Raw genomic sequence first — 25,002 nt, 5'->3', positions numbered from 1 at the left:
CTTTCATCTGTCATAATGGGCAGTTCTTCAAACCTACTCAGCTTAGAAAATCCTCATTGGTAACAAGCACAGTATCTTTACCATCTGACTCTAGTTTGGTTAAGGCACCCTCTGCTGCATCATAACAGCGGAATACCTTTTCCATTAAAATTATGTTCCTGGATTATAGCAGTTGTCTGTTCTGGTCTTTCCAAGTCTACACTAGAACTTCAGAGATGGGTAAATAAAATTAAAATGAAGTCGCACAAAAGAGCTTTTACTTATAAAGCAAAATGGCCAGCAGTAATTTCCTGTCGCATGTCTCTTGTGGGCTGTGGGCATTAAACAAATTCTTGGTATTGGGACCTTTCAAGAGAGGTGGTGGTGGGGGGTGTCACAACCTGCCATGTCTCTGATCTCTTCGCTCCACTGCTCAGAGCACTCTGATAGCTCCATCAGGGTTACCCACTGCTTCAGTTAAGGACATCATTCGTCCTGGCGCATAATGTACATCAGTGATGGCCCATATGTGTTTGGGTAGATCACCGTCCTTGCAAAGTCAGGGTGGATATAACCTGCATGTGTCCTCGTCACTTCCTAACCCCGGACATTTCTCAAATGTAGACACCCAGGGAAGTCCAGGGTTGTGTGGTTTAGGTGGATCCCACTATGTTTCTTACCCAGAATGCAATGCAAACCACAATTTTGAGGTCCGACATCCACAAAGTTCCTACCCCTCAGCATTTCCACACTTCTCCTGGTAAACACTGTCTCCCATTTGCATAGCTGGGCCAAGCACCTATGACTGGAATGGCTCAGTCCAAGGACCATGCGAAGTCAATATAGTCCTCTGTGTCCCTGCTTTTTGTTGACCACTATCATTGTGGAAGCTGAACCAGTGCTTGCTCTTACAACATTTTTTGTGTGTGACAAAGCGGTAGAAAGGAGGAAAGCGTAGGGACCAGGTAAATGAGATTTTAGCACTTCTGCTTTAAAGATGGGAGTAGATTGTGTACATTGTATACAAGTATGGCACATGGATGCCGTCTGTGAGAGATTAGTCCAAATATTTTCATGAATAATTTTCATGAAAACATATCTTTTTATGAGAATGAGGCATGTTTATTGGATGTAGTTTTGCATGAGTATTTAAAAACAAATGCAGTTGGATTAACCTATATCAACTGCTTAGCATTCTTTGAGCCTTTGTTACCTTCACTATTACTAGAGCAGTAAGTAAGTGAAACATCCTTAAGAAGAAGTCAGGTGTCCAAATAGGGTTAGGAACTGATTAAATAATACACAGTATGCTTGTAAATGAAGTGTGTACTAAGGGATATGAAGATTTTCTATTTTGAGTGGTAGGCACCAGTTTCCGAATAATGCGTTTGAGTGTTTGTGCTTGGGAGCGGACAAGTGAAATATTAACTTTATTAGCTAATATTAAAATCTTTCATGTTTCTACTCATTGTGGTTTTAAGAAAGATGATAGTTGTCTAGCAGAGGTAAACGGAAAAGTATTCAATAAAGAGATTCCTACATTTATACTGAATGATGTTGTTTGGCAGGGGGCAATATGGATTTTTGATTCATTCGCTATAAACAGAAAAAGTGAGTGTACATGCCACTTTAAAAAACACCGATAAATCCTCATCTGGAGTTTTGTTTTAGAGAGTTAAGTCTTCTGAAGGAAAAAGACAGGTTGAAGGAATTTCAGAGATTGCTTAAAAAGACATGTCCAATGATGAGTGTGTAAAACAATTAGAATCGTTTTACTCTGATTGAGAATCTTAATAGAATGAAGAGATTTAAATCCATGAGAGAAATAAACATGCTGCAAAAGCCAATCTCACCATAAAAAAATGGTATTCCACCAATTAAATTTTGCAGTTTGGGTCTGGCATTCAGAAAGCACTTAAAGCAGACAAATACACCTATTCTTTCACTGTGCACAAATCGAGAAACCTCATTGTGGTGAGTACAAAAACTGTGAATGAATTCAATCATAGATAAAGTAGGTTGGGGAAAACCTGCCATTATTCAGCGTGTTGTATGAGCATAATAATTTTGCGCCATTTCGTGTGTTTAAATGAGTTTGCTTCTGTTGGTTGAGATCTAAGCCACCCAACTAATCTAGCCAGCAGCCGCTGCAGGTAAGAGCGGTGGGGCGGTGGAGCCAGGTGAGGGGGTATTTCGAGAGACCAGGAGGGACAATTAAATAAATAATTACATCCCCCCTCACCTGGCCCCACCGCTCTTACCTGCAGCGGCTGCGGCTGTTTGCCAGAATGAAGTAATATCTCTCCTGAACTTGAAAGTTGCTCAGGACATTGGGCGACCAAAAGGTCTTTTCAGGATGTCAGGGGGGTAATCGAGAAAATGGACAAGTACACAAACTGGACAATCTAAAATAATTTTCAAAATCTGTTTATGAATCCTCCATCTGAAAGCTAGTGATATTATGTTTATGTAATCCAATAGACTATTGACTTTTGAGAATCTGTTTCCCTCTTAATTATCTTTTCGCAAACTATTGAATAACTGCTAGGTAGGAAAATGGTGCCCTTTTTCCTTTGTGGTGGAATGTGTTTTGGTAATTTAATGTACTTTGTTCTGTAGAGCCAAAACTATTAAAAACACTGTGTGTGTCAATGTGGAGCTCACTGCTGAGCAGTGGAAGAAGAAATATGAAAAGGAGAAAGAGAGGAACAAGACCCTTCGGAGTACTATACAGTGGCTTGAAAATGAGCTCAATAGATGGCGAAATGGTAAGGAACTTTTGTGATGCCTCATTTTTGTTTTTTAAGGAAAGCAGAAAATCTCATTTTTGATTTGGATCCTGGCCCTCCCATCCCCAGTTTGGGAGAGTCTAAAATCTTTATTAAAGGTATACATTATAAAAATTCAATTTTTTTCACCTCCCTAGTAATAAATAATACTGCTTTAAATTTCTCTCTGAAAAAGCCAATTTAGAACAGCTGACGAAGGCAGCGTTGCAGCACCTGGATCTTGTTTTGGCTGTAGACTTTGACCGTGACTGTTTATGATCTTATGATCATCTCTTGCGTGAACCTGCAAAAATGTGACCTCCCGCTCTTTGATAGCTTTGGGGTTCATATGGAGGCATATCACACTTGACAAGGAGTCATGCTTGGAACCGAGGCACCATAAACAGTTCTTGTGTGGATCAGTGATACATATCGGACCATCACTGTTACGGGAGAGCCTAAACTGTGACTTCTTAGGTGGGAACTTATCCCTAGCACTGCACCAGAAACCATTTAGAGACCAAACTCTCTTCACCTCAAGAGTTGAAGAGAGCTCTGGAACCCTTTCGAAAGGAGCAGAAAAAGACAGAACTGATGTTAGGGTGCCACGGTGGACGCTGCAGCTGGCGCTGTATGGCTCTAGTGAGGTCACCACAACTCTATTTCCCGTGTCGAGTCTGAGTCAGTGCACCATGTTGGTGCTGGAGAGCTATGGCAGACGTTTCTGGATCAGAGGTTTCTGGATCAGTAGAGAAAAATGGAGGAAAATGGTGCCCGACACTGTTCCTTTAAAGGTCCAGCAAATTCCATATCCCATCAGGCACCGTCCTGGCTGTTTGCCTCAGAGCCTCAGATTTTATTTTCCAGCTTGTGCTAACTAGATCCTTGAACATTTCAGGGAGATTATCTCCCTATTTTTGTGAGGTTTAATTCCTTATTTTTCATCACTTCACTCAACATTATATACATCTTTGCACTTCTGTGAGGAGTTTTCAGGTGCTATGCCTTGACTTTTTGTGAAATGTACTTCATGTGGGAAGTAGACTGTCACAAAATCACTAAGAATTCAGATATTAAATAACTGGAAGACCTCTTAAGGACAGAGGAAAGATTTGTCTGAGAGGACATTTGGAAGACTTGTGGGCCCAACATGCGAAAAGGAAACAGCAAAAGCGGGAAGGAGAAGGGACTTTCTCTACTAAATCCTTGCTTACTCTCAGAAAGGACTTGAGAAAGGGAAGATACAGGCAGAAAAGGCAACACCGACTGTAGGAAGGTGGATATCTGACTATGGTTACCCCCAAATTTTTTGCCTAGTGTCTAACTGGTTTTTCGACTTAGTAGACCTGAGATCCTGCCATTCAGGGTGACAGCCTGTCTGCTCTCTCTAAAATGGACTCCATGCACCCTAGGTGCATAACCCATTGGAATTAGATCACCCTGTGAGCCCCTGTACCAGTGTACACTAGGTACCCAGGGCATTGGTGTATCTAAGGCCTACCAGGGGCTGAAGCATGTATTGTGCCACCCCTGGCCTAACAAATTTGACACAACTGGCTGATCACTCAGCTTGGGTAAGTTGGTGTAACCACCTCTTACTTAGGTGTAGTATACCTATACCTAACCTTAAATGGGACACATGTTAACCTATAAGTCACTCCTATGGCAGGCCTTAACAATCCTGAAGGCAGAGTGCTTGGTTCCATGTGAGATGGTGCTCTGGCATGAGCTGAGCCTGTCTGCAGTGGTCGGAACCACTTCCTTCTACTGTTTCCAGATATAGTCATACCATATACTCTTAAGTGCATTATGAACCTCGCGGTTAAATGCTATCTTTGGTTTGGCTTTATCAAAACATGTCGAGTAAGGTGTCATACGAATTGGAATACTAACCCCTCGCCAATTCTGGCGACGGGGTTAGCATTCCACCCTTCTAGAGGGACACGAGATGTACAGTACCTGAAACCCGGGTAAAATCAGACATAGCCTCAGCTCCACAAAATGGATGCTGCCACCACAGACACAAGTCTGCCCTCCTGTTTCTGGGAGTCCTTCCAGCTTGGGAGGTGTGGACAAAGGGTTTCCTGCCAGGGGAGGTGCGTGCACCACCCCAGACAGGATTTTGTGTATTGGTCAGGTAGGGCTTGAAAGAAACCAGACATGCCTGAGGCTCACAAGGAGCCTCGGTGCATATGCCAGTTCAATCCGGTCCTGGGGCACACCAGTCCCGGGCCTGGGGCGAGCTGGACAAAGGATTGGGGGTGTAACCACCCCCCTTCCTGGTCCCACCCTTAGGGAGGGACCTAGCAGGTAGTCCGCCCCCTAGAATCCGCTTAAAGGTAGGAGCTGTGTCCTAAGACTTCAGACATCCTGGAATCAACTTGAAACTAAGAAGAAGAAGGGAACTTCGACTCTCTGCCGCACAGAGGACTGAAGCCAATCTCCCCTGTGGTCAGGGAGTGACCACCTTGCTAACGCAAGCACCATCCAGCGAATCAACGTCAGCTTTGCCGCCGCCTCCCGCCCGAGCCCAGAGACTGACAAGACCTGGACCTCCAGACCTCTCACCGCCCGATCCACAGTCCCTGAAAAGAAGGAACCCGTGGAGGCACCGAGACACGTGGAGCCAGCCATCTTGAAAAGACCACGACAAGCTGCAAGTGCAACAACCGAGGCTCCCTCCAAGTTGTACTTTGGGATCTGAGAAGCCCAACACCCGAGCAGCATCTGCACCAAAGGTGAGCCCTCCAGCATCTCCACGATCTGCGTGGGGCCCTTCTGCATTTTGCCACTCGACACGCCTAACCGGTTGCTGGCCCGCTGGCTAGTGGCCATCTTGGCGACGAACTTCAAGAACTACACCGCTGGTCTGGTTGCTCCAGACTGGCCCTTGCTCCCCTCCAAAGGAGCCATCCCTCTGACCTTGCTGGTCAGAACCATCAGCTTATTTCGTTTTCCACAACAATTGCTTTTGCCAAGGCTTGTTTACTTCGATCAAGTCGCCGACACCGCCGACAGCGAGAGCCTGCGTGGGACAGCTCGTGAACCGACTCCTGGACGTCCTCGACCTTCAGGGACCACGTGGCTGCAGAGACAAGCTACACCTTTCTTCCTGTTTGCACCCGACATCGCCTGGTACCCACCTGGTGCCACGCTGGTCACTGGCTAGTGACTGTGAACACTGTCCCCTCTGCTTACAGGTCTTCTACAACTCTGATCCACTCTGGGATCCACCGCATCTCTTCCGGACCGACCGCCTGCAGCATCTTTGTCTTCAGACTCCATTGAACAGATAGAAGAAACCCGACGCACTTCGACACCTATGCACCCGCTTCCTGTGGGTGAGGTAAAGCTGGCACTCCGGTGCCCAAGTGTAGAGTATCATCTCTAGTGTCTGTGTTTCCAATCTTGAGTTCATAGTCCATCCGGAAGATCCTTTTTGCAGTAACTTTGTACTTTTTACGCACCCATTGAAAACCTATGGGAGCCCGCGTGTGACTATTTGCTCTGCACACGCAACCCGTGGACCTCCTGGTCACTAACTGAAGTTAGCTCCTTGTAGGCCCAACGATTCTAGAGGCCCTAGGCCTTTTCCCTTTTCTGTTCGTGGTACTTGTACCGCTATTTTAGTATATGGTTTGAGCGGCCACCAGGGCCTATCCATATAAAGTGCAACTTCTGTGTATTCTACTGTAATCTTGTTTGACGATTTGTGCTCCCGTGCTCATAAAGAGTCTAGGGGATACTTTGAGAAATAAATACATATATATTTTCAATATATATCTGTGTGGTGTCCTTTCATTGGTATAAAAGGGGGTTGCATTTGGTAAAACAGCTTGCTTAACACGTTTCACGAGTTTAGCCTCAAAGACTGCTTAGCCTACGCTACCACTAGGGCAGCTAGTCCGAAAAGGTTGACTTACAACCACACCATAAGGGTTGCTTGGCATGGTACAAGGTGGTCACTTTAACTAGTGAACATCATATACCAGGCCAACTTCTCACACCGACACCATCACCACTACTCCAAGCACTCCTGACGATAACTGGTCGACAAGCTCGCCATTGAGGGGCGATTCAGCTTTATGTATGACGCTGACAGCGAAGGAACATTGGTCGACAGGGGAGACACCCTCATTGAGACCAACACATGTGATGGTATCTTTGAGAGAACACAGTCAATGAGGTCGGCATTGATCGCTGGTGAGACGATTGATAGACTGTCACCAGTTTTGATGTCGAAGCATACCTCTGACTTCCTTTTCAGGATCACCTTCTGGACAACTGTCTTTTTCACCTTCAGATTATTATTTTTTTTTTATTTTTTTTTTTATTTTTTAAAACCTTTATTTGTGCATAGTAAAAGAACAAATACGGGCCTACAACCATCAGGCCGGCCACAATACGGTTGAGCACAGAGACAAACAGTACATCCCCTGTGCGTCAAGGTCAAGATTAGCAATGATTCAGGATTCATACACTGGAGGGATCCTTGACACCAGGGGAAGGAGAAGTGAAGGTTAATTTTAAGGTTTTCAAAAAAAAAAATTTTTATCGAGAAAGAAATCAGTAAAGGATAGAAACAAGGAGATTCGAGTCCGCGAGTCGGCTTCATACACTGGAGAGCAGCAGCATCATTAAAACAGCCATAGAAAATCTCATACAGTAAGGCGATGCAGTTAGATAACAGGATCATCACAGTAGTAAATACGCACCCCCTAAAAGCCGCCCCCACTCAATCCACCCCACACCCGGACCCCTAATCGAAACAAGTATAACGCAGAGACATGAAAGAAAGAGGCCCATAGAACTAAAAAGAAACAGTAAATTACCCCCCCACCCTACACCAATGCGGAGGCTATGGCCTGCCCCCCCCCCCAGCATAGTGCCTGTCGCCCAATGAACCCGAAATATAGACGAGAGAGAAAGTAGGAATAGAGTAAAGAAACTAAGAGAAGAAAGAAGAAAGGAGGCGGGGAGGAGCCCACGTATCCTCGGAGCGCCCGACACCACCGGCCAACCAAGCCTCCACACACTGAAACCCCACTACACCCAAAGGCGGTCGTGTGAAGATAGCATGTAACAACAAGGAAATGAAGGCAGACAGATCGCGACGAGTGCGCACAACATATGCAAACAATTCCAGTCCCAGTCCAGCCCGTATGTGAAACTATGATGATAGAAAGTAATCTAGCCCTGGCCCGATCGCGGGCTTACGATTAGACCCGCCCCCTCGTGAATGCCCCGCATCCCGAACAGACAAAGACAATATGGCCGCTTGGAAGAAGATGGAGAAGCAGAGTCACAAAATGGCCGCCGATCATCTATTGAGGTCCCCTTGCACACCATATAAAATCCAGACCTGGCTTGTAAAGTACATGAGTTCCACATAAAAGGAGCCGTAGGCCACCGTGAACGGTTCCTCGAGGTCGTCAGGTGTAGTTCAGCTGGAAGGTCCTGCGGGCACGGTGAGGCAGGCAACAACAAAGCAGGCAGCAATGACCGGGGAAACAAAGTATCCGCCATTGAGCAGGAGAGCGATTGATCCTGAGCGCCGGGAAAGCCAAACGCAGACACCAGTGGAGCACCGCTACACCCAGTCGTTACTTCCCCGCAGGAGGACCACAGCACTGGCAGACTCACGTCTTGTTGATCACAAACGGGGCGCTCACGACCCGCAGCAGACAGTGTAGAGTCGAACCGCTCACTCAGCGTTTGCAAGCCGACACACAATTGCAGACGAAAGTCCCGCAGGGCAGCCAGAACGGAGCCGTATGTCAGCGGAAGCTGCGCCCCCACAGCGGCAGCAATCCGGGACGGCACTGGGGAGCTGGAGTCTGGTAGAGGGAGGGCGAAGCGGGCAGCGGGCGAGACCGGAGCATCACCCCCAGCAGCGAGCAGGCAATCAGCGCCATGGTTTACCGCTGAACGGTACCGTGGCCAGGGGGGGGATCGTGACAAGGAGGCAATTCCCAACAGGTCTGCGCCACAACAGGTGAAAGCCAACAGTCGCTTCCCCTCCCTCGGGCTCTCTTGCAGCCGACTAGACCATAGAAGAAGGGGGTCTGCAGCCTTCCACAGCGTGGTCCACAGAGCGGGGTAGGAGACCCGTCACGCCGGGGCTTACCCTCTAGCTCCAGCCCGTCAGGTGCAGGGTGCAGGAGGTGTCCGGGCGCCTCTCCCCCGGCTCCCCCGGCGACCGTCCGTGGCGTGAGGCGGGATCGGGACCTCGGGGCTCAGATTTGCGCCAGCGGGTCCGGTGACTGCGACGCTTCCAGGGGGCCGGCCGAGGCCACAGTAGAGCAGGGGTCCAGTGCGGGGAACAAAGGCACCAAGAACTCCGGCATCCGGGCGGGCTAAGACTTCGGGAAAGCGGCGGCGCAGTCAGCGCGTCGTCGCACGCGTTGCACCTCGAAAATCGGCAAGGATAGGAATCAGGATGATAGTCCGATGCCAAGGGCCGACGGAGCCGGGCGCTCAAGCGACTGCTCCGGTCGCCATCTTGGCTCCTCCCCCCTCACCTTCAGATTATTACTACAATACCCAGAATAACCATTCCAGTCACTGATCCTCTTCATGAAATGTAACCACCTCTGGAAATGCCACAAAGACCAGTAATGGTGCTGAGGAGCACTTCTATGTCTCCATTTCATAACATAACTGCACCAGTTCCACCAATTTATCAAGATACCTGGCAGAGTGGAATCTAATAACAGACAAGTGGGTGTTGCAAGTCATCAAGAAATGATGGGCAATCCATTTCAAGTACTCCTCTCCTTTTTTGCATCTTTCTTCAGTTTGAAAGGAAATTACTGATATTCTCTGTGAGGCATATGTTTGCTACTGTATTCTACGTTAATGACTATCAGTGATGAATCTTTCGTGCAGAAGGTATTGTCACTTGTGATCCTAGTTCTGTATCGTAGGAATCCTCACTGAAGTCATAAACAACCCCCTTTCCTCAATGCCAGTAATTGCTCCAGTACTTATAAATCATGCATTGTCTTAAAGAAAGTATTGAGGCTTTGAGACCAACTGCCATTATAGTACTTGCTGGGATAGGAAAGCTGCCGAGCCCTTCAAGGCTCAGTACCAGAATTCTGACCTAGTGCACTTCTAACCTAGTAGGAACCTTTTCCTTCCCTTCCCTTTTCTGTACTATAATACAAGAGTTTGTAAACGACCTAAACTGGGGGCTAACGTTTATCAGGTAGGTGCTGCAGTGATGCCTTTTTCTGCTGTTCATAGTCAAAATGTTTGATTATGTTTCGGTACTCTAAAGAGAGCCACATAAATCCAATCAAAGAAAGACTGTGCAAAACCCAATATGAGGACACTAGCAATAAAATAATACACATTTGTAAACTACTGAGGATGCCATACGGTCTTGATAACATACTGTACTTTAAGAACGGAATGTAAATAAAGTACAAATGCAAAAGATTTCATTTCTATAATACAGAAATTTAAGCAGCACAATCAGCTATATGTCCTAACACAATATCAGAACAAACTATGCAAAATTGGCAAATAAAATATTGAATAAATGAAAAAGTTTCTGTTAGCATTGAGACCATACTAATAGTGTACATGGATATTATTATATCTTAATACACGAGTTACTGCTTTGAAAAATATTTCTGAAAAGTCTTTGATCACATCATCAAGCGAATACAAGCCCAAAAAGCAATTAATACAACAAAATTGCAATTTAAAAGATATTTTAAAAGTGTTTAAAGAATTAAAACATTTTGTGCGATCTGTTTCAGTTCGAGGGGCAAATACACATTGGCGAGCTTCTGTTGCTGACATTCTATTATGCTTTAGGCACAATGGTCTTAACAATTGGCGGCGCAGTGAATGCAGGGAGGGACATTTGAATATCATGTGATTTAGGTCTTAAACATAACTCAGACAGTGATCACATACCCTCTCATCCCTCGATGTGCCTTCCCAAGATCCAGTAACAGTTTGTAGCGGAAGCAAATACAACCTTAAAAATAAAATTGTTCTGTGCACACCATGGGGCAGGTTCCATAATACATAGGGTTGAGGATTCTTACAAATACTACTCTCTACAGCGGTTTCATTCCATGTGTGCTGAGCACAAAGCATGATATCCCTTCTCCGACTCACTTCATAAATGGATTTTTAATCATGCTTTTTAAAAGAAGCTTGGGGAGAGGTGCCATCTCATTCTGACTGATCTCAAACATTTTCAAAGCCTTCAAATAATTTTAAAAAGGGCACTTCTTTCCTTCAAGCCATAAAATATTTCATGCTTTAATGCTGCACGGATAGAGCCCGGATCACTATTTAATAAAAGCACACATACATTTCTGTGCCAAACCACTGAGGTGCTTTAAGGCTGAATAACATAGCATAAAATAGCTGCTATACTGCTGTACTTCTGTAAGGCTGTGAAGCTGCTAGGCCGCTGTGGTTCTATATCCTGTATAGGGAGTTTAATCTCCCAATATCGGATTACAACTAGATGAGGGATAAAACAATGATGATAGTAGCCTGTTTAAGCAGATACTATTGTGGGGGGATACAGAATAGAGAAATAATTATATAAAAAAATGACACAGAAGTAGCAAAATGCATGTGGGTGTGCAGCCCCTCGGCGAGGCGTAAGCTGCACCGGTCTGTTGCCAGCCACTACCACACCACAGTCGAAAGTACCGCTACCTAACGCTTACCCACGCGCTGACTTTAAGCTGACCGTGCCCTATCCATGTCTTTTCCTGTTAAAGTCATAGCCAATTTTTGTGAGCCCAGTGGGCCGCTCACTCCCCCACTCGCTCAACTCCGATCTGCTGTACTCAGGATGCAGGGGGTGTGGGGGTGAAAAAACAGGATGCTTGCGGCGTGCAGGTCATATGATAGGCCAGATAAGGAGAGCGGTGTGCACTGCGGTGTGACTACGGTACAGATTTCACTTGGGATTTCACATGCAGGATACAATGCAGGCATAGGTGCGGGCGACCTGCTGGCCTCCTGATGCCTCCAGATGTCCAGCGATGAGCCCAGCACCCAACGCCCTTATCGCAACCTCAGCTGCAGAGTGCTTTGCATGCTCCTCCCACCATTGCACCGCCCAGCTGCTTCCTGACAACGCCCAAACTGCTGTTCTAAATTGGCTATTAAAGAAAGACACCCCCACTAAAAGGGATCTTATTTACTAGTATGGAGGTGATGTGTAAATTGACAATTTTGAAATGTCTACGTCAAGGGACAAATTTTTCTTCTTTACATTAGAAGTCAAGTGTTCCGTGCCCATAAACATTGGGGGTATTATTCTACGTTTATGATTTCAGTGAAGATTCCTTTGAGGCAGAACATGGATTACAAGTACGTAACATGTCCTTTTATATTTTTTGTATTTGGGTGCAGTGGTTGTCTTGTAAGGTTGCCATTGCAATCTGTTGATGTGAAGATGCTTGCCAATTTGTTGCTGTGTGAGAGTGCTTGGTAACCCATCACTAAGCCTAGCTGCAAAGAGTGGCATGGCAACCAATAAATTGTATGAGAACCCCCCCCCCCCCCCCAAAAAGACAGTGAATAGGTCACGTTTTTACTACCAGAATGCAAGTTATCTGTCAGTATTTTTCAGAGCACAGTAGGAAGAAAATCCTAATTTTAATGGCAATATGGGGGCTAATATTACGCCAAGTCTCCTTATAGTGAGAAAGTGCCCTCTTTCTGCATGGTTGCCCCCACTTTTTGCTGAATTGCTGATGTGCTTTGACTGAGTACCTAAGGCCTATATTCTTTCCCTAATACTGCATTGAAGCCTAAACCCAATTTGCATCTCTGGCCACAGGTCAGCCCCTGGTAAATGGTACCACAGGTACCCAGGGCACTGTGACCAGAGAAGGCCTCTAAGGGCTGCAGCACTTATTGTGCCAACCTTTGAGGTCCTGTACCATTATACTCACACACTGCCTTTGCAGGCTGCGGGTTTTGGTGCAGAGCAAAGTGAAGGTTCGACATGGCACACATCTGTGTGCCGTACCTACAACCCACTGCCCTGGCATAAGTCAGTCACCCCTCTAGCGGGGTGCACTATACCAGTGGTGAGGGTACAGGTGCATGAGCCCTGTACCCCTACAGTGTCTAAGTCCATTCTTAGACATTGTAAGTGCAGTGCTGCCATTAAGAGTATATGGTGCTGGGAGTTTGTCATTACGAACTCCCCAGCACCATAATAGCTACACTAAAAACTGAGAAGTTTCTCAGCACATTAACCCCACACTGATGCCAGTGTGGGATTTAATGAAAAATGCACATAGAGGGCCTCTTAGAGATGCCCCCTAAAAACTAACCCACCACTAGTGTCCAGGCTGAGTGGCTGCTTTCAGCTGCCACCACCAGACATGTTTCTGGACCCCTGGGTCTAGAGCCTGCTGCTCTCTGGGGCCTGAAACAGTGCGTATCCTCCTCCCTCAGGATGGGCAGGATTCACGAAGGGGAAGCTTCAAAGGCTCGCTGCCTTTTTGAGCTTCCCCAGGCCACTTGCTGCTCTCAGCAACTGTTCCCCACTGGTTTTGACCCCCACTTTGGGTGGGAGAACCAGCGGGAAAAACAAGTGAGGAAGAGAGGTGTGCCCACCTCTGCCAACTCCACCCCTCAGGTGGGGGAGGTGAGGTGACGCACAACTCTCAGTCCACGCCATCTTGAAGATGGGGGGACTCAGCCAACCAGGGACAGGCTCATGCCCCCCTTCCACTGGAGGGTAGCATAATAGGGGTTGTAAACAACTAACGGGAGGTGCTAAGTCCGTTCATAAAGAACAGCAGGCCACTGAATGCTGTGAAAGAATGTGAAGAGACCTCCTCAGATAGTTTGCTCATCACCTGGCAGGAGTTAAGAGTCCATCAGCCCACCCTTGCTGGCGGAGCTTCGTCATCTGAGACTCTAGGGGGTCAAAGTCTCGGCCCACAGTGTCGAGCCAACATGCCCTGCTGGGTGCCCAACCTAGTACTCCCGAAAAAAAGGAAGGCTCCTGCCAGGGTGTGTGTTCAAACTACAGAGACTCTAGTGATTTGCAGTGCTCTAGTGTGAATGTGGTTTAAAAATGGCTACCTGGGCAAAAAATATGTTTATTAGGAATTGTCCAGGTGTCATATTTAAAAAAACCAAATAGTTTTGAGAAAATTGACTATTTCCTGGCTCAGTCTAATAAGGTTGACATGTTTCAGCCGAATTAGTCAACTGACCCGGCTTTCTTCAGGACCTAAATGTGGTGGAGATAAAGGCTACTGCAGGATAGACACGTTTGGTGTATAAATCGTGAGAAACAATACTCAGAAAGTGGAAATGCAATAATCGGGTAGGGTGGCAATGGCCACCCTACCGGACAAGCAACCTCGTGCTTGGACGCAAGAACTAGGTCTTCTTTCCTAAGGAGAATTCAGAAAATCAGACCATCAGAAAGACATTTCACACATAAATCACAGCATCAGTGACTACTATTCAGCAGTGCCCATTATGCACTGCTCTCATTACAAAAAAACCAAAAAATGGTTTCATGCAAACAGGGTTTCAAAAAAACTGTATTAAACTCACCCAGCTTTTTGTGGGAGAAAAGCCTCACCTCACCCGGCTGACTGCTCGGAGATGGAGGCACCGCTCTGTCCAAATGTGAAGAAAAACAGAAAAGTTGCACACTGATACTGATCTGTCTAAACCCTTCACATGTACGTTTAAACATTGTAATAAACCTATAAAAATCAATGACCTAAAAAAACCGGTCCCTCATGAACACAATAATGCAGGTAAATGAAAAAGATGTTCCTTCCAAAACTTATTAGTTAGTTGAAAAAATACAAAAATCCAATGATTCACAATGATGAACACCTCAATCTATACTGTCACTCCTGGCTCATTCCCACATCAAATGCAACAGAGTTCAGGGGGAACAGCACACACCCTATACAAGGTTCAAAGCGAGAGGAATTGCCACCTCACTATCAACTCCAATCAAAACAGTTTTTAAGCATAGATGGACCTACAGCCCTCCACCAGAGCGCGGAGCTCTCCCCTCCTTACCTGTCCGTCGGTACTTCAAACCAGACTACGAGCTGTCTGGATGGTGACGGCAGGGGGAGGGGGAGCTCCTTAAATACCCGCCTTGATTAAACAAACTCACTCAATTGGCATCAGGTGCTAGTGTGTCCTTAGCACAGACACGCCTGCGCGTCAAAGGAAAAACGCAGGCACCGAGACACTCGCTTCGGTGCATGCGCATTCCAAGAACTGGACAGATCGAGTTACACGGCTGGTGTGTCCTTTGCACTAACACGCATGCGCGTCAAAAGGACAAAAGGAAAGGGCGCGAGCACCGAGACACTAGCTTCGGTGCATGCGTGTTACAAGGAATGAGCAAATCGAGAGGCTCGGCATCAGTTGATTCCATGTTTCAAGTAACAACACTACATTAGGCTCATGCGCGGTGAATGGAACCATTAGTATTTCATGGCTCCGTATTCGCGCATGCGGATTAGAATGGAAATGGCCCAACTTGAGTCATTACTTGCGGTGGCAGAGTCAGCACGAGCTAGAAACTCAGACCTTAATAATGGCGGGATGCAAAAACACACAAACAAACCGCTCCATTTCTTACTCTTTGAAGACCTAAAGGGTTCGCTCTTGTGTCGGTGGACCCGATATCTCCGTCCCTGTTTACACTTTTAGGATATATAGCAGCATCCAAACCCGGGCTGCTTATCAGGTTAACACCGGCACAATGAGAGTGAAACCCAAGGACAAACTACCACCAAAACACTTGCTCTAGACACACGACCAACAATTGCGGCCACCTTTCACATTCAGGTAAATGGAAAAATGGATGTGCTCAACAGCTATTGAGACAAATAGTACATAAAGGGTGGCATGTGCCTGGATGTACATCTGTCTGTGTAAAATAAGATCTAAACACTCATATGCAAAATTGCGTAGATATCCATTAGGATCAACTGTCCTATCGATGGTTAAGGATATCGTGTGTGATGGAGTATCTGCGCAACAGTCGATTGAAAAAATAAGATGGTCAGACAGGATTTCAGATAGAGGCCCATGGTATACTATCATTAAGGCCATGTGTGTCTGTTTTCAATCTAAAAATCCACCTCTGCTCTTTTGAAAACAGTAATCTTGGGATATCTGTGTTCGAGGCATGTGGGCTGCTGAATTCATATCTGTGCATAGATCGCCGCCTAGTGTTGGGTCCGGATGATTGCACATTGTTGTCCTGGAAGAGTCTTCGAAGTATCACGAGATAGGTGGCTCCTTCCCTGGACTACAGTGCGCATGAGCATCCTCTCCATCCTCAGATTGTTTTTTTCCGCCATTGGGTTCGGATGTGCTTATCTTAGCTCAAGTTAGGAAAACTTTATTTAAGGCCGACAGCCTTTAGGTATCGACGGTATTGTTTGCGTTCGGTATCGATACCTTCTTAGACTTGTTACTCAAACTTATTCACCTTCTCGGACCGAGTTTCGGGCCGACTAGCGATCGACGTTCGAAGATGGAATCGAGGACTCCCTTCAAGAGAAGTCCTCTATGTCACGCTAAATATCCACACATCGATGTCCATCCGGTGTGCAACAAATGTTTATCACCGGATCATGATGAGTCCAGGTGTATGGCCTGCGCCCGGTTCCGGTCGAAGAAGACCCTTCGGAATAGACGAGCGGCTAGATTGGAGGCCAAACAATCGGCGTCTACCCCGGTTAACATATTCGGCACCGAGGATGAAGACGTCGAGTGCGTCGAAGAGGTAGACTCGAGCCCTGCTTCGGAGCAGGAATCCCAATACGACGAGGATGATGAGGAGATCCTCGAGTACGAAGACGTCGTCGACTAGGTAGGAGACGATGATGAGTCCCTTGGGGCCGAGGAAGATAGCTCAGGCGATGAGCTAGGCCAACCCGTCGATGCGGAGGCCGTGACAGATAGTCTTGATAAGGCTCAGGTCGAGGGATCGCCTGCGGGCCTTACCCAAGATCGGTCGGATCGTTCTACAGCCCCGCCTAAAGGCCCGGTTTCGAACATTTCAAAAGAGCCAGAATTATCAAAAAAGACTGGAGCCGATTCCGTGAAATCGAAACCAAAACCTGCACCGGTCAAATCGAAACCGAAAGTGCAACTGGTTCAGGTTGGATCGAAGGCGTCGAAACCTTCCAATCCGTCGACACAAAAGAAGGACATAGGAGCCGAACAAACAAAGAAGGCCTTCGGTACCGAGAAACCAAAAAAGGACCTCGGCACCGAGAAACAGAAGAAGGCCCTCGGTCCCGAGAAGACGCAGAGGCCTCTGGCACCGAAGGTCGGAGCACCGTCGACCAAGGTCAAAGCGGTCGATCCGACTGCTTCAATACCGAGGAGTGCTGAGACTGCCAAAATTCCGGATCGGCAAGGCGTCGATCCCAAACTTCGGACCGAAGCCCGAAGACTAGCAAGACACCGGAGAACGCGTCGAGGCCTGCTTCCAAAGAGCCTGTCGGATCCAAAGCACCGTCGGCATTCACGTTACAACAGGTGTCGGAGTCCCTGAAGCGCATCAGGGACCGGGTCACTCTCAAACCGAAAACGGGTCCCGAACCGAACAAGGCCGTCAAGACTCACTCGGCGCCGGCACCGATCAAGTTTGGATTGCCACCACCGGGGGCACCTAAGATGTTCGAACTTCGGAAAAGTATCGAACAACCAAGAAAGGTGTCCACAGAAAGAACTGATGTCGAAGACTCACGGGACCAGTTTATCGACGTCGACACTGGTAGACTATTGTTCCGCAAGCGGAGAATTATAACGGAGAAGCCTTTGGACTCATACAAAATTCCACTGAAAAGGAAACTGGCTTCCGGTTCGACACCAGTGCTGGTAGAACATTACCACACATATGATCAGGACCCACCATCCTTTTCTCCCACACACTCGGAGACGGATGCAGGAGAAGGCTATACTGAGGATACAACTTATCCTGTGGATACTGACCCTGATGACCAACGGCAAGACCAGGATCAGGCATGGGGAGACCCTAATGACCCAGGAGACTCACAAGATGCTCCTGACACTCCTCTTTATAATATAAAACCATCTCCCACTGAAGATACTGCTGCTTTTAACGCACTCATTGAAAGAGCGGCTGCCAATCACGGAGTGGAACTTCATTCGGACTCTGTGGAGGAGGATTTCTTGGTGGACACGTTCTCCACATCAGAAAGAACGGTCAAAACTCTACCAATGTTAAAAGGGGTTATTAAACATGCTAAGGACATCTTTAAGGAGACAACCAGAGCACGGGTATTGAACCCGAGGATAGAGAAAAAATACAAACCTGCCCCAGGAGACCCCATGTACATTAAGGGTCAATTGCCGTTGGACTCCATGGTAGTTTCGAATGCTCGCAAGAGAGCTAACTCACAGACTACCGGGGATGCTCCGCCTCCGGACAAGGAGTCCAAAGTGTTAGAAACATCAGGGAAAAGGATAGCAGCACAAGCAGCAAACATCTGGCGCATTGCCAACACTCAGGCACTCCTGGCCAGATACGACAGGTCACACTACGATACCCTAGAAACACTGCTAGAACACCTACCAGATGAATACAAAGATGGAGCGGAGCTCCTCATCAGAGAGGGACAACTCATTACAAATGCGTCCATCAAATGCGCACTAGATGCAGCTGACACTGCAGAGAGGGCAATCAACACTAGTGTGATGTTGCGGAGGCGGCATGGTTGAGAATATCTAGTTTCAAACCTGAAATTCAAAACAATATCTTAAATCAACCAGTTAACCCAGACTTTTTATTTGGCCCCGAGGTTGACACTACCCTAGAAAAGATTAAAAAGGACACAAACTGCGAAATCAATGGGGGCTCTACAGTCGCAGCAGTTTCGGAGTGGCTCCTTTCGTCGACCCCGGGAATAGAGGAGCAGCTAGAGGTCAGGGGTCCCAGCCGCAGTACAATAAAGGAGGTACCCAGAGTACCTATAATAAAAACAATAGGGGTGGATATCGTGGATCCAGCACCAAAGGCAGAGGACGAGGACACAGCAACACCAGGTCCTCCGCCAATAACAAACGGTGACGTCTTGTCACTGCCCCCCGACCACATAACACCGGTCGGGGGCAAACTCCAACGGTTCCTGCCAGTCTGGAGATCCATCACCACAGATAGGTGGGTCAGAGACATTGTCCAATTCGGTTATTGTCTGGAATTAACATCCAGTCCACCCAACATACCGCCAAGACACCGTCCTATGTCCGCAGAGCACTTGGCATTATTGCAGCAGGAAGTACTAAGTATGCTGCAGAAAGGGGCCATAGAAATTGTGCCCGTAGACCAACAAGGGTCAGGAGTGTACTCTCTGTACTTCTTGATCCCAAAAAAGGACGGGTCTCTCAGACCTACACTGGACCTGAGACCTCTCAACCAATACATTCTGTCAGAGCATTTTCATATGCTCACCCTCCAGCAGGTTCTACCGTTACTCAGTCAGGGAGACTTCCTAGCATCACTGGATTTAAAGGATGCGTATTTCCACATACCCATACACCCATCACACAAAAAATATCTCAGGTTCACTCTTCAGGATCAGCATTATCAGTTCAAAGTACTCCCTTTCGGAGTAACGACGGCACCCAGAGTCTTTACCAAATGCCTAGCGACAGTGGCTGCATACTTAAGAAGACAGCACATTCACGTCTTCCCTTACCTGGACGACTGGCTTGTTCAGGCAAAGTCAGCCCAGCAGTGTGCCAGCCACATATCCCACACCATTCACCTTCTTCACAGTCTGGGATTCTCACTAAATTATCCAAAGTCACATCTTCAAACCGCCCACGTACGGCAGTACCTGGGCGCGACCATAGACACTCTGGCAGCCAAAGCTCAGCCAAACTTGGTGAGGATCAACAGCATGCAACTGCTGATACAAAAGTTCAAACCTCAACACTCCCTTCCAGCGCGAGTGTTCATGCAGTTGATAGGCATGATGGCCTCCTGCATCCTCATAGTCCCGCACGCGAGACTACATATGCGCCCGCTTCAGGAGTGCTTGGCACGTCAATGGAATCAGACTCAAGGACAGTTAAAAGACCTAGTGTTGGTGAGCGGTCGGGCATACAACTCTCTGCATTGGTGGAATCCACAAAACCTTTGCAAGGGCCGACCGTTCCAAGAGCCTGTTCCACAAATAATACTGACAGCGGACGCGTCTCTCCAGGGTTGGGGAGCTCATGTACTCAATTACATAGTGCAGGGACTATGGACAACACAGCAAAAGAAGATGCACATCAACATTCTGGAACTGATGGCAATCTTCCTGGCGATGAAGGCATTCAAAGTACACTTGTGCAACAAAGTCGTGTTGAACCGAACGGACAACATGACTGCCATGTACTACATACAGAAGCAGGGAGGAACACACTCTCCACAGTTGTCTCATCTGGCTCAGAGCATGTGGAAGTGGGCCATTCAGAGGAACATGTTCCTCATGGCGGAACACCTCCCGGGCAAGGACAACCAGATAGCGGATCTGCTCAGCAGACACAGCCACCAAATGCACGAGTGGGAGCTACATCCATCAGTACTCCAACCGTACTTCCAGCAGTGGGGTCATCCAGAGATAGACCTATTCGCCACAAGGGAAAACGCAAAATGCCAAAGCTTTGCCGCCAGGTTCCCGCATCCACAGTCACAGGGTAATGCAATATGGATGAACTGGTCAGGCAGATTTGCGTACGCTTTTCCCCCAGCGCCATTAATACCGCTAGTGGCCCGCAAACTAAGGCAACACTCAATGACACTCATCCTGGTTCCTCCAATGTGGGCACGCCAGCCATGGTACACCACGTTGCTAGAACTTTCCGTGGTGCCGCATCAAAGGTTGCGGCTAACACCCAGACTTTTAACACAGAACCATGGCGAAATTCAGCACCCAGATCCGCAACAGCTGAACCTGGCGATCTGGCTCCTGAAGTCTTAGAGTTTGGCTACCTGAACCTGCCTCCAGAATGTATGAATATCATCAAGGAGGCCAGGAGACCCACGACCAGAGCTTGCTATGCGGCTAAATGGAAAATGTTTGTCATTTACTGTAAAAACAATGACATTAATCCGCTGGATGCATCCATTCAGAACATCATCTGTTACCTGTTACACTTATACCGATGCAATCTGGCATACAGCTCCATCCGTATACACCTAACCGCAATAGCAGCCTATCTTTAGAACAGGCAGCACCTCTCTTTATTCAGAGTGCCTGCCATCAAAGCCTTCTTAGAGGGACTCAAAAGAGTGATTCCTCCAACACACCAGCCAGCACCGGTGTGGAACCTGAATGTGGTCCTCACCAGATTGATGGGTCCACCTTTTGAACCTCTACATTCATGTGGGATTCAATTCCTCACCTGGAAAGTAGCTTTCTTAGTGGCAATCACTTCGTTGAGAAGAGTTAGTGAACTCCAGGCACTAACCATTCAAGAGCCATTCATACAGGTTCACGCAAACAGGGTCGTACTACGTACCAACCCCACATTCATGCCTAAAGTGATATCGCAGTTCCACATGAATCAGACTATTGAACTGCCTGTTTTCTTTCCAAATCCAGAAAATGTCGCAGAGAGAGTGCTCCATACACTAGATGTAAAGAGGGCCCTCATGTACTATATAGACAGAACAAAGGATTTTAGGAAAACAAAACAACTGTTCTTTGCCTTTTCTCCACAACACAAGGGCAACGCCATTTCCAAAGCAGGGATAGCCAGATGGATCGTTAAATGTATTCAAATTTGCTATGCAAAAGCTAAACGCACATTAACGATTCCCCCAAGAGCCCACTCAACACGAAAGTTAGGGGCGTCCATGGCTTTCCTAGGTAACATTCCTTTAGAGGAAATATGTAGAGCAGCCACATGGTCCACTATACATACATTTACTAAACACTACTGTGTAGATGTACATTCAAAACAGCAGGCAGCTGTAGGACAGGCTGTTCTCAAGACCCTTTTTCAGACTGCTGCAGCTGACACGGGCAGCCGCCGCTAATGGAGGGACTGCTATATAATCTATGCAGAGATATGAATTCAGCAGCCCACATGCCTCGAACCGAATATGCGACTTACCAGTATGCATCTGTTCTTGGCATGTAGGGCTGCTGACATTCATATTGCCCACCCTCCTCCCCGGCGCCTGTAGCGGCTGCAGCACTCAGAATTACTATATAGCATGGTCATCACTTACTGTATCTACTCCATCACTGCCACAATGGCGAAAAACAATCTAAGGATGGAGAGGATGCCCATGCGCACTGTAGTCCAGGGGAGGAGCCACCTATCTCGTGATACTTAGAAGACTCTACCAGGACAACAATGTGCAATCATCCGGACCCAACACTAGGCGGCGATCTATGCACAGATATGAATGTCAGCAGCCCTACATGCCAAGAACAGATGTATACTGGTAAGTAGCATATTCATACGTGCTGGGGAATAAGAGGATGTTCCAGCACAAGCCACCTCAAATCATCGGCCTTATGTTGTTTGCCAAAAAATGGTCTGTCAGGCAAGTAGACTGTTTCATACATCGAATAGTACTCTTATGCTCACTTATGCGGAGCTTCACTTTACGTGTGGTATACCCAATGGAGTGCAGAGTACAAGGGAATGTGATCATATAGATCACACACTCAGAATTACAGTTTGTATGGTTCTGCAATATCCAAGGACGGCTAGTCCCTATGTCCACTGACCACAACCAAAACAACATCAGTGGACATAGGGACTAGCCGTCCTTGGATATTGCAGAACCATACAAACTGTAATTCTGAGTGTGTGATCTATATGATCACATGCCATTGTACTCTGCACTACATTGGGTATACCACACGTAAAGTGAAGCTCCGCATAAGTGAGCATAAGAGTACTATTCGATGTATGAAACAGTCTACTTGCCTGACAGACCATTTTTTGGCCAAACAACATAAGGCCGATGATTTGAGGTGGCTTGTTCTGGAACGTCCTTTTATTCCCCAGCACGTAACAGATATCCCAAGATTTCTGTTTTCAAAAGAGCACAGGTGGATTTTTAGATTGAAAACAGACACACATGGCCTTAATGATAGTATACCATGGGCCTCTATCTGAAATCCTGTCTGACCATCTTATTTTTTCAATCGACTGTTGCGCAGATACTCCATCACACACGATATCCTTAACCATCGATAGGACAGTTGATCCTAATGGATATCTACGCAATTTTGCATATGAGTGTTTAGATCTTATTTTACACAGACACATGTACATCCAGGCACATGCCTCCCTTTATGTACTATTTGTCTCAATAGCTGTTGAGCACATCCATTTTTCCATTTACCTGAATGTGAAAGGTGGCCGCAATTGTTGGTCGTGTGTCTAGAGCAAGTGTTTTGGTGGTAGTTTGTCCTTGGGTTTCACTCTCATTGTGCCGGTGTTAACCTGATAAGCAGCCCGGGTTTGGATGCTGCTATATATCCTAAAAGTGTAAACGGGGACGGAGATATCGGGTCCACCGACACAAGAGCGAACCCTTTAGGTCTTCAAAGAGTAAGAAATGGAGCGGTTTGTTTGTGTGTTTTTGCATCCCGCCATTATTAAGGTCTGAGTTTCTAGCTCGTGCTGACTCTGCCACCGCAAGTAATGACTCAAGTTGGGCCATTTCCATTCTAATCCGCATGCGCGAATACGGAGCCATGAAATACTAATGGTTCCTTTCACCGCGCATGAGCCTAATGTAGTGTTGTTACTTGAAACATGGCACCATTGATGCCGAGCCTCTCGATTTGTTCATTCCTTGTAACACGCATGCACCGAAGCTAGTGTCTCGGTGCTCGCGCCCTTTCCTTTTGTCCTTTTGACGCGCATGCGTGTTAGTGCCAAGGACACACCAGCCGTGTAACTCGATCTGTCCAGTTCTTGGAATGCGCATGCACCGAAGCGAGTGTCTCGGTGCCTGCGTTTTTCCTTTGACGCGCAGGCGTGTCTGTGCTAAGGACACACTAGCACCTGATGCCAATTGAGTGAGTTGGTTTAATCAAGGCGGGTATTTAAGGAGCTCCCCCTCCCCCTGCCGTCACCTTCCAGACAGCTCGTAGTCTGGTTTGAAATACCGACGGACAGGTAAGGAGGGGAGAGCTCCGGGCTCTGGTGGAGGGCTGTAGGTCCATCTATGCTTAAAAACTGTTTTGATTGGAGTTGATAGTGAGGTGGCAATTCCTCTCGCTTTGAACCTTGTGTAGGGTGTGTGCTGTTCCCCCTGAACTCTGTTGCATTTGATGTGGGAATGAGCCAGGAGTGACAGTATAGATTGAGGTGTTCATCATTGTGAATCATTGGATTTTTGTATTTTTTCAACTAACTAATAAGTTTTGGAAGGAACATCTTTTTCATTTACCTGCATTATTGTGTCCATGAGGGACCGGTTTTTTTAGGTCATTGATTTTTATAGGTTTATTACAATGTTTAAATGTACATGTGAAGGGTTTAGACAGATCAGTATCAGTGTGCAACTTTTCTGTTTTTCTCCACATTTGGACAGAGCGGTGCCTCCATCTCCGAGCAGTCAGCCGGGTGAGGGGAGGCTTTTCTCCCACAAAAAGCTGGGCGAGTTTAATACAGTTTTTTTGAAATCCTGTTTGCATGAAACCATTTTTTGTTTTTTTTGTAATGAGAGCAGTGCATAATGGGCACTGCTGAATAGTAGTCACTGATGCTGTGATTTATGTGTGAAATGTCTTTCTGATGGTCTGATTTTCTGAATTCTCCTTAGGAAAGAAGACATAGTTCTTGCGTCCAAGCACGAGGTTGCTTGTCCGGTAGGGTGGCCATTGCTTCAGTCGTACCTGATTATTGCATTTCCACTTTCTGAGTATTGTTTCTCACGATTTATACACCAAACGTGTTTATCCTGCAGTAGCCTTTATCTCCACCACATTTAGGTCCTGAAGAAAGCCGGGTCAGTTGACCAATTCGGCTGAAACATGTCGACCTTATTAGACTGAGCCAGGAAATAGTCAATTTTCTCAAGACTATTTGTTTTTTTTAAATATGACACCTGGACAATTCCTAATAAACATATTTTTTGCCCAGGTAGCCATTTTTAACCCACATTCACACTAGAGACCTGCACATCCCTAGAGTCTCTGTAGTTTGAACACACACCCTGGCAGGAGCCTTCCTTTTTTTCGGGAGTACTAGGTTGGGCACC

At 46.9% G+C, this 25,002-nt stretch overlaps 1 protein-coding gene across 2 annotated transcripts in view; it reads left to right on the top strand.

Annotated features, from left to right (window-relative positions):
- The window catches only part of KIF5B (kinesin family member 5B), a 721,610-nt gene that overhangs the window by 258,933 nt on the left and 437,675 nt on the right, over positions 1-25,002 (top strand). For both annotated transcript variants that reach the window (XM_085631849.1, XM_085631850.1), the window contains exon 11: positions 2,599-2,747. In XM_085631849.1, coding sequence (XP_085487975.1) covers positions 2,599-2,747 — 149 coding nt within the window. The remainder of the gene's footprint in view (positions 1-2,598; positions 2,748-25,002) is intronic.

The sequence above is a fragment of the Triturus cristatus genome, chromosome 10 (genome assembly GCF_964204655.1).
Source record: "Triturus cristatus chromosome 10, aTriCri1.1, whole genome shotgun sequence".
In the NCBI taxonomy this organism is placed as follows: Eukaryota; Metazoa; Chordata; class Amphibia; order Caudata; family Salamandridae; genus Triturus; species Triturus cristatus.
Note: the sequence above shows the minus strand (reverse complement) of the source record. Positions and strands in the feature narration are given on the sequence as shown.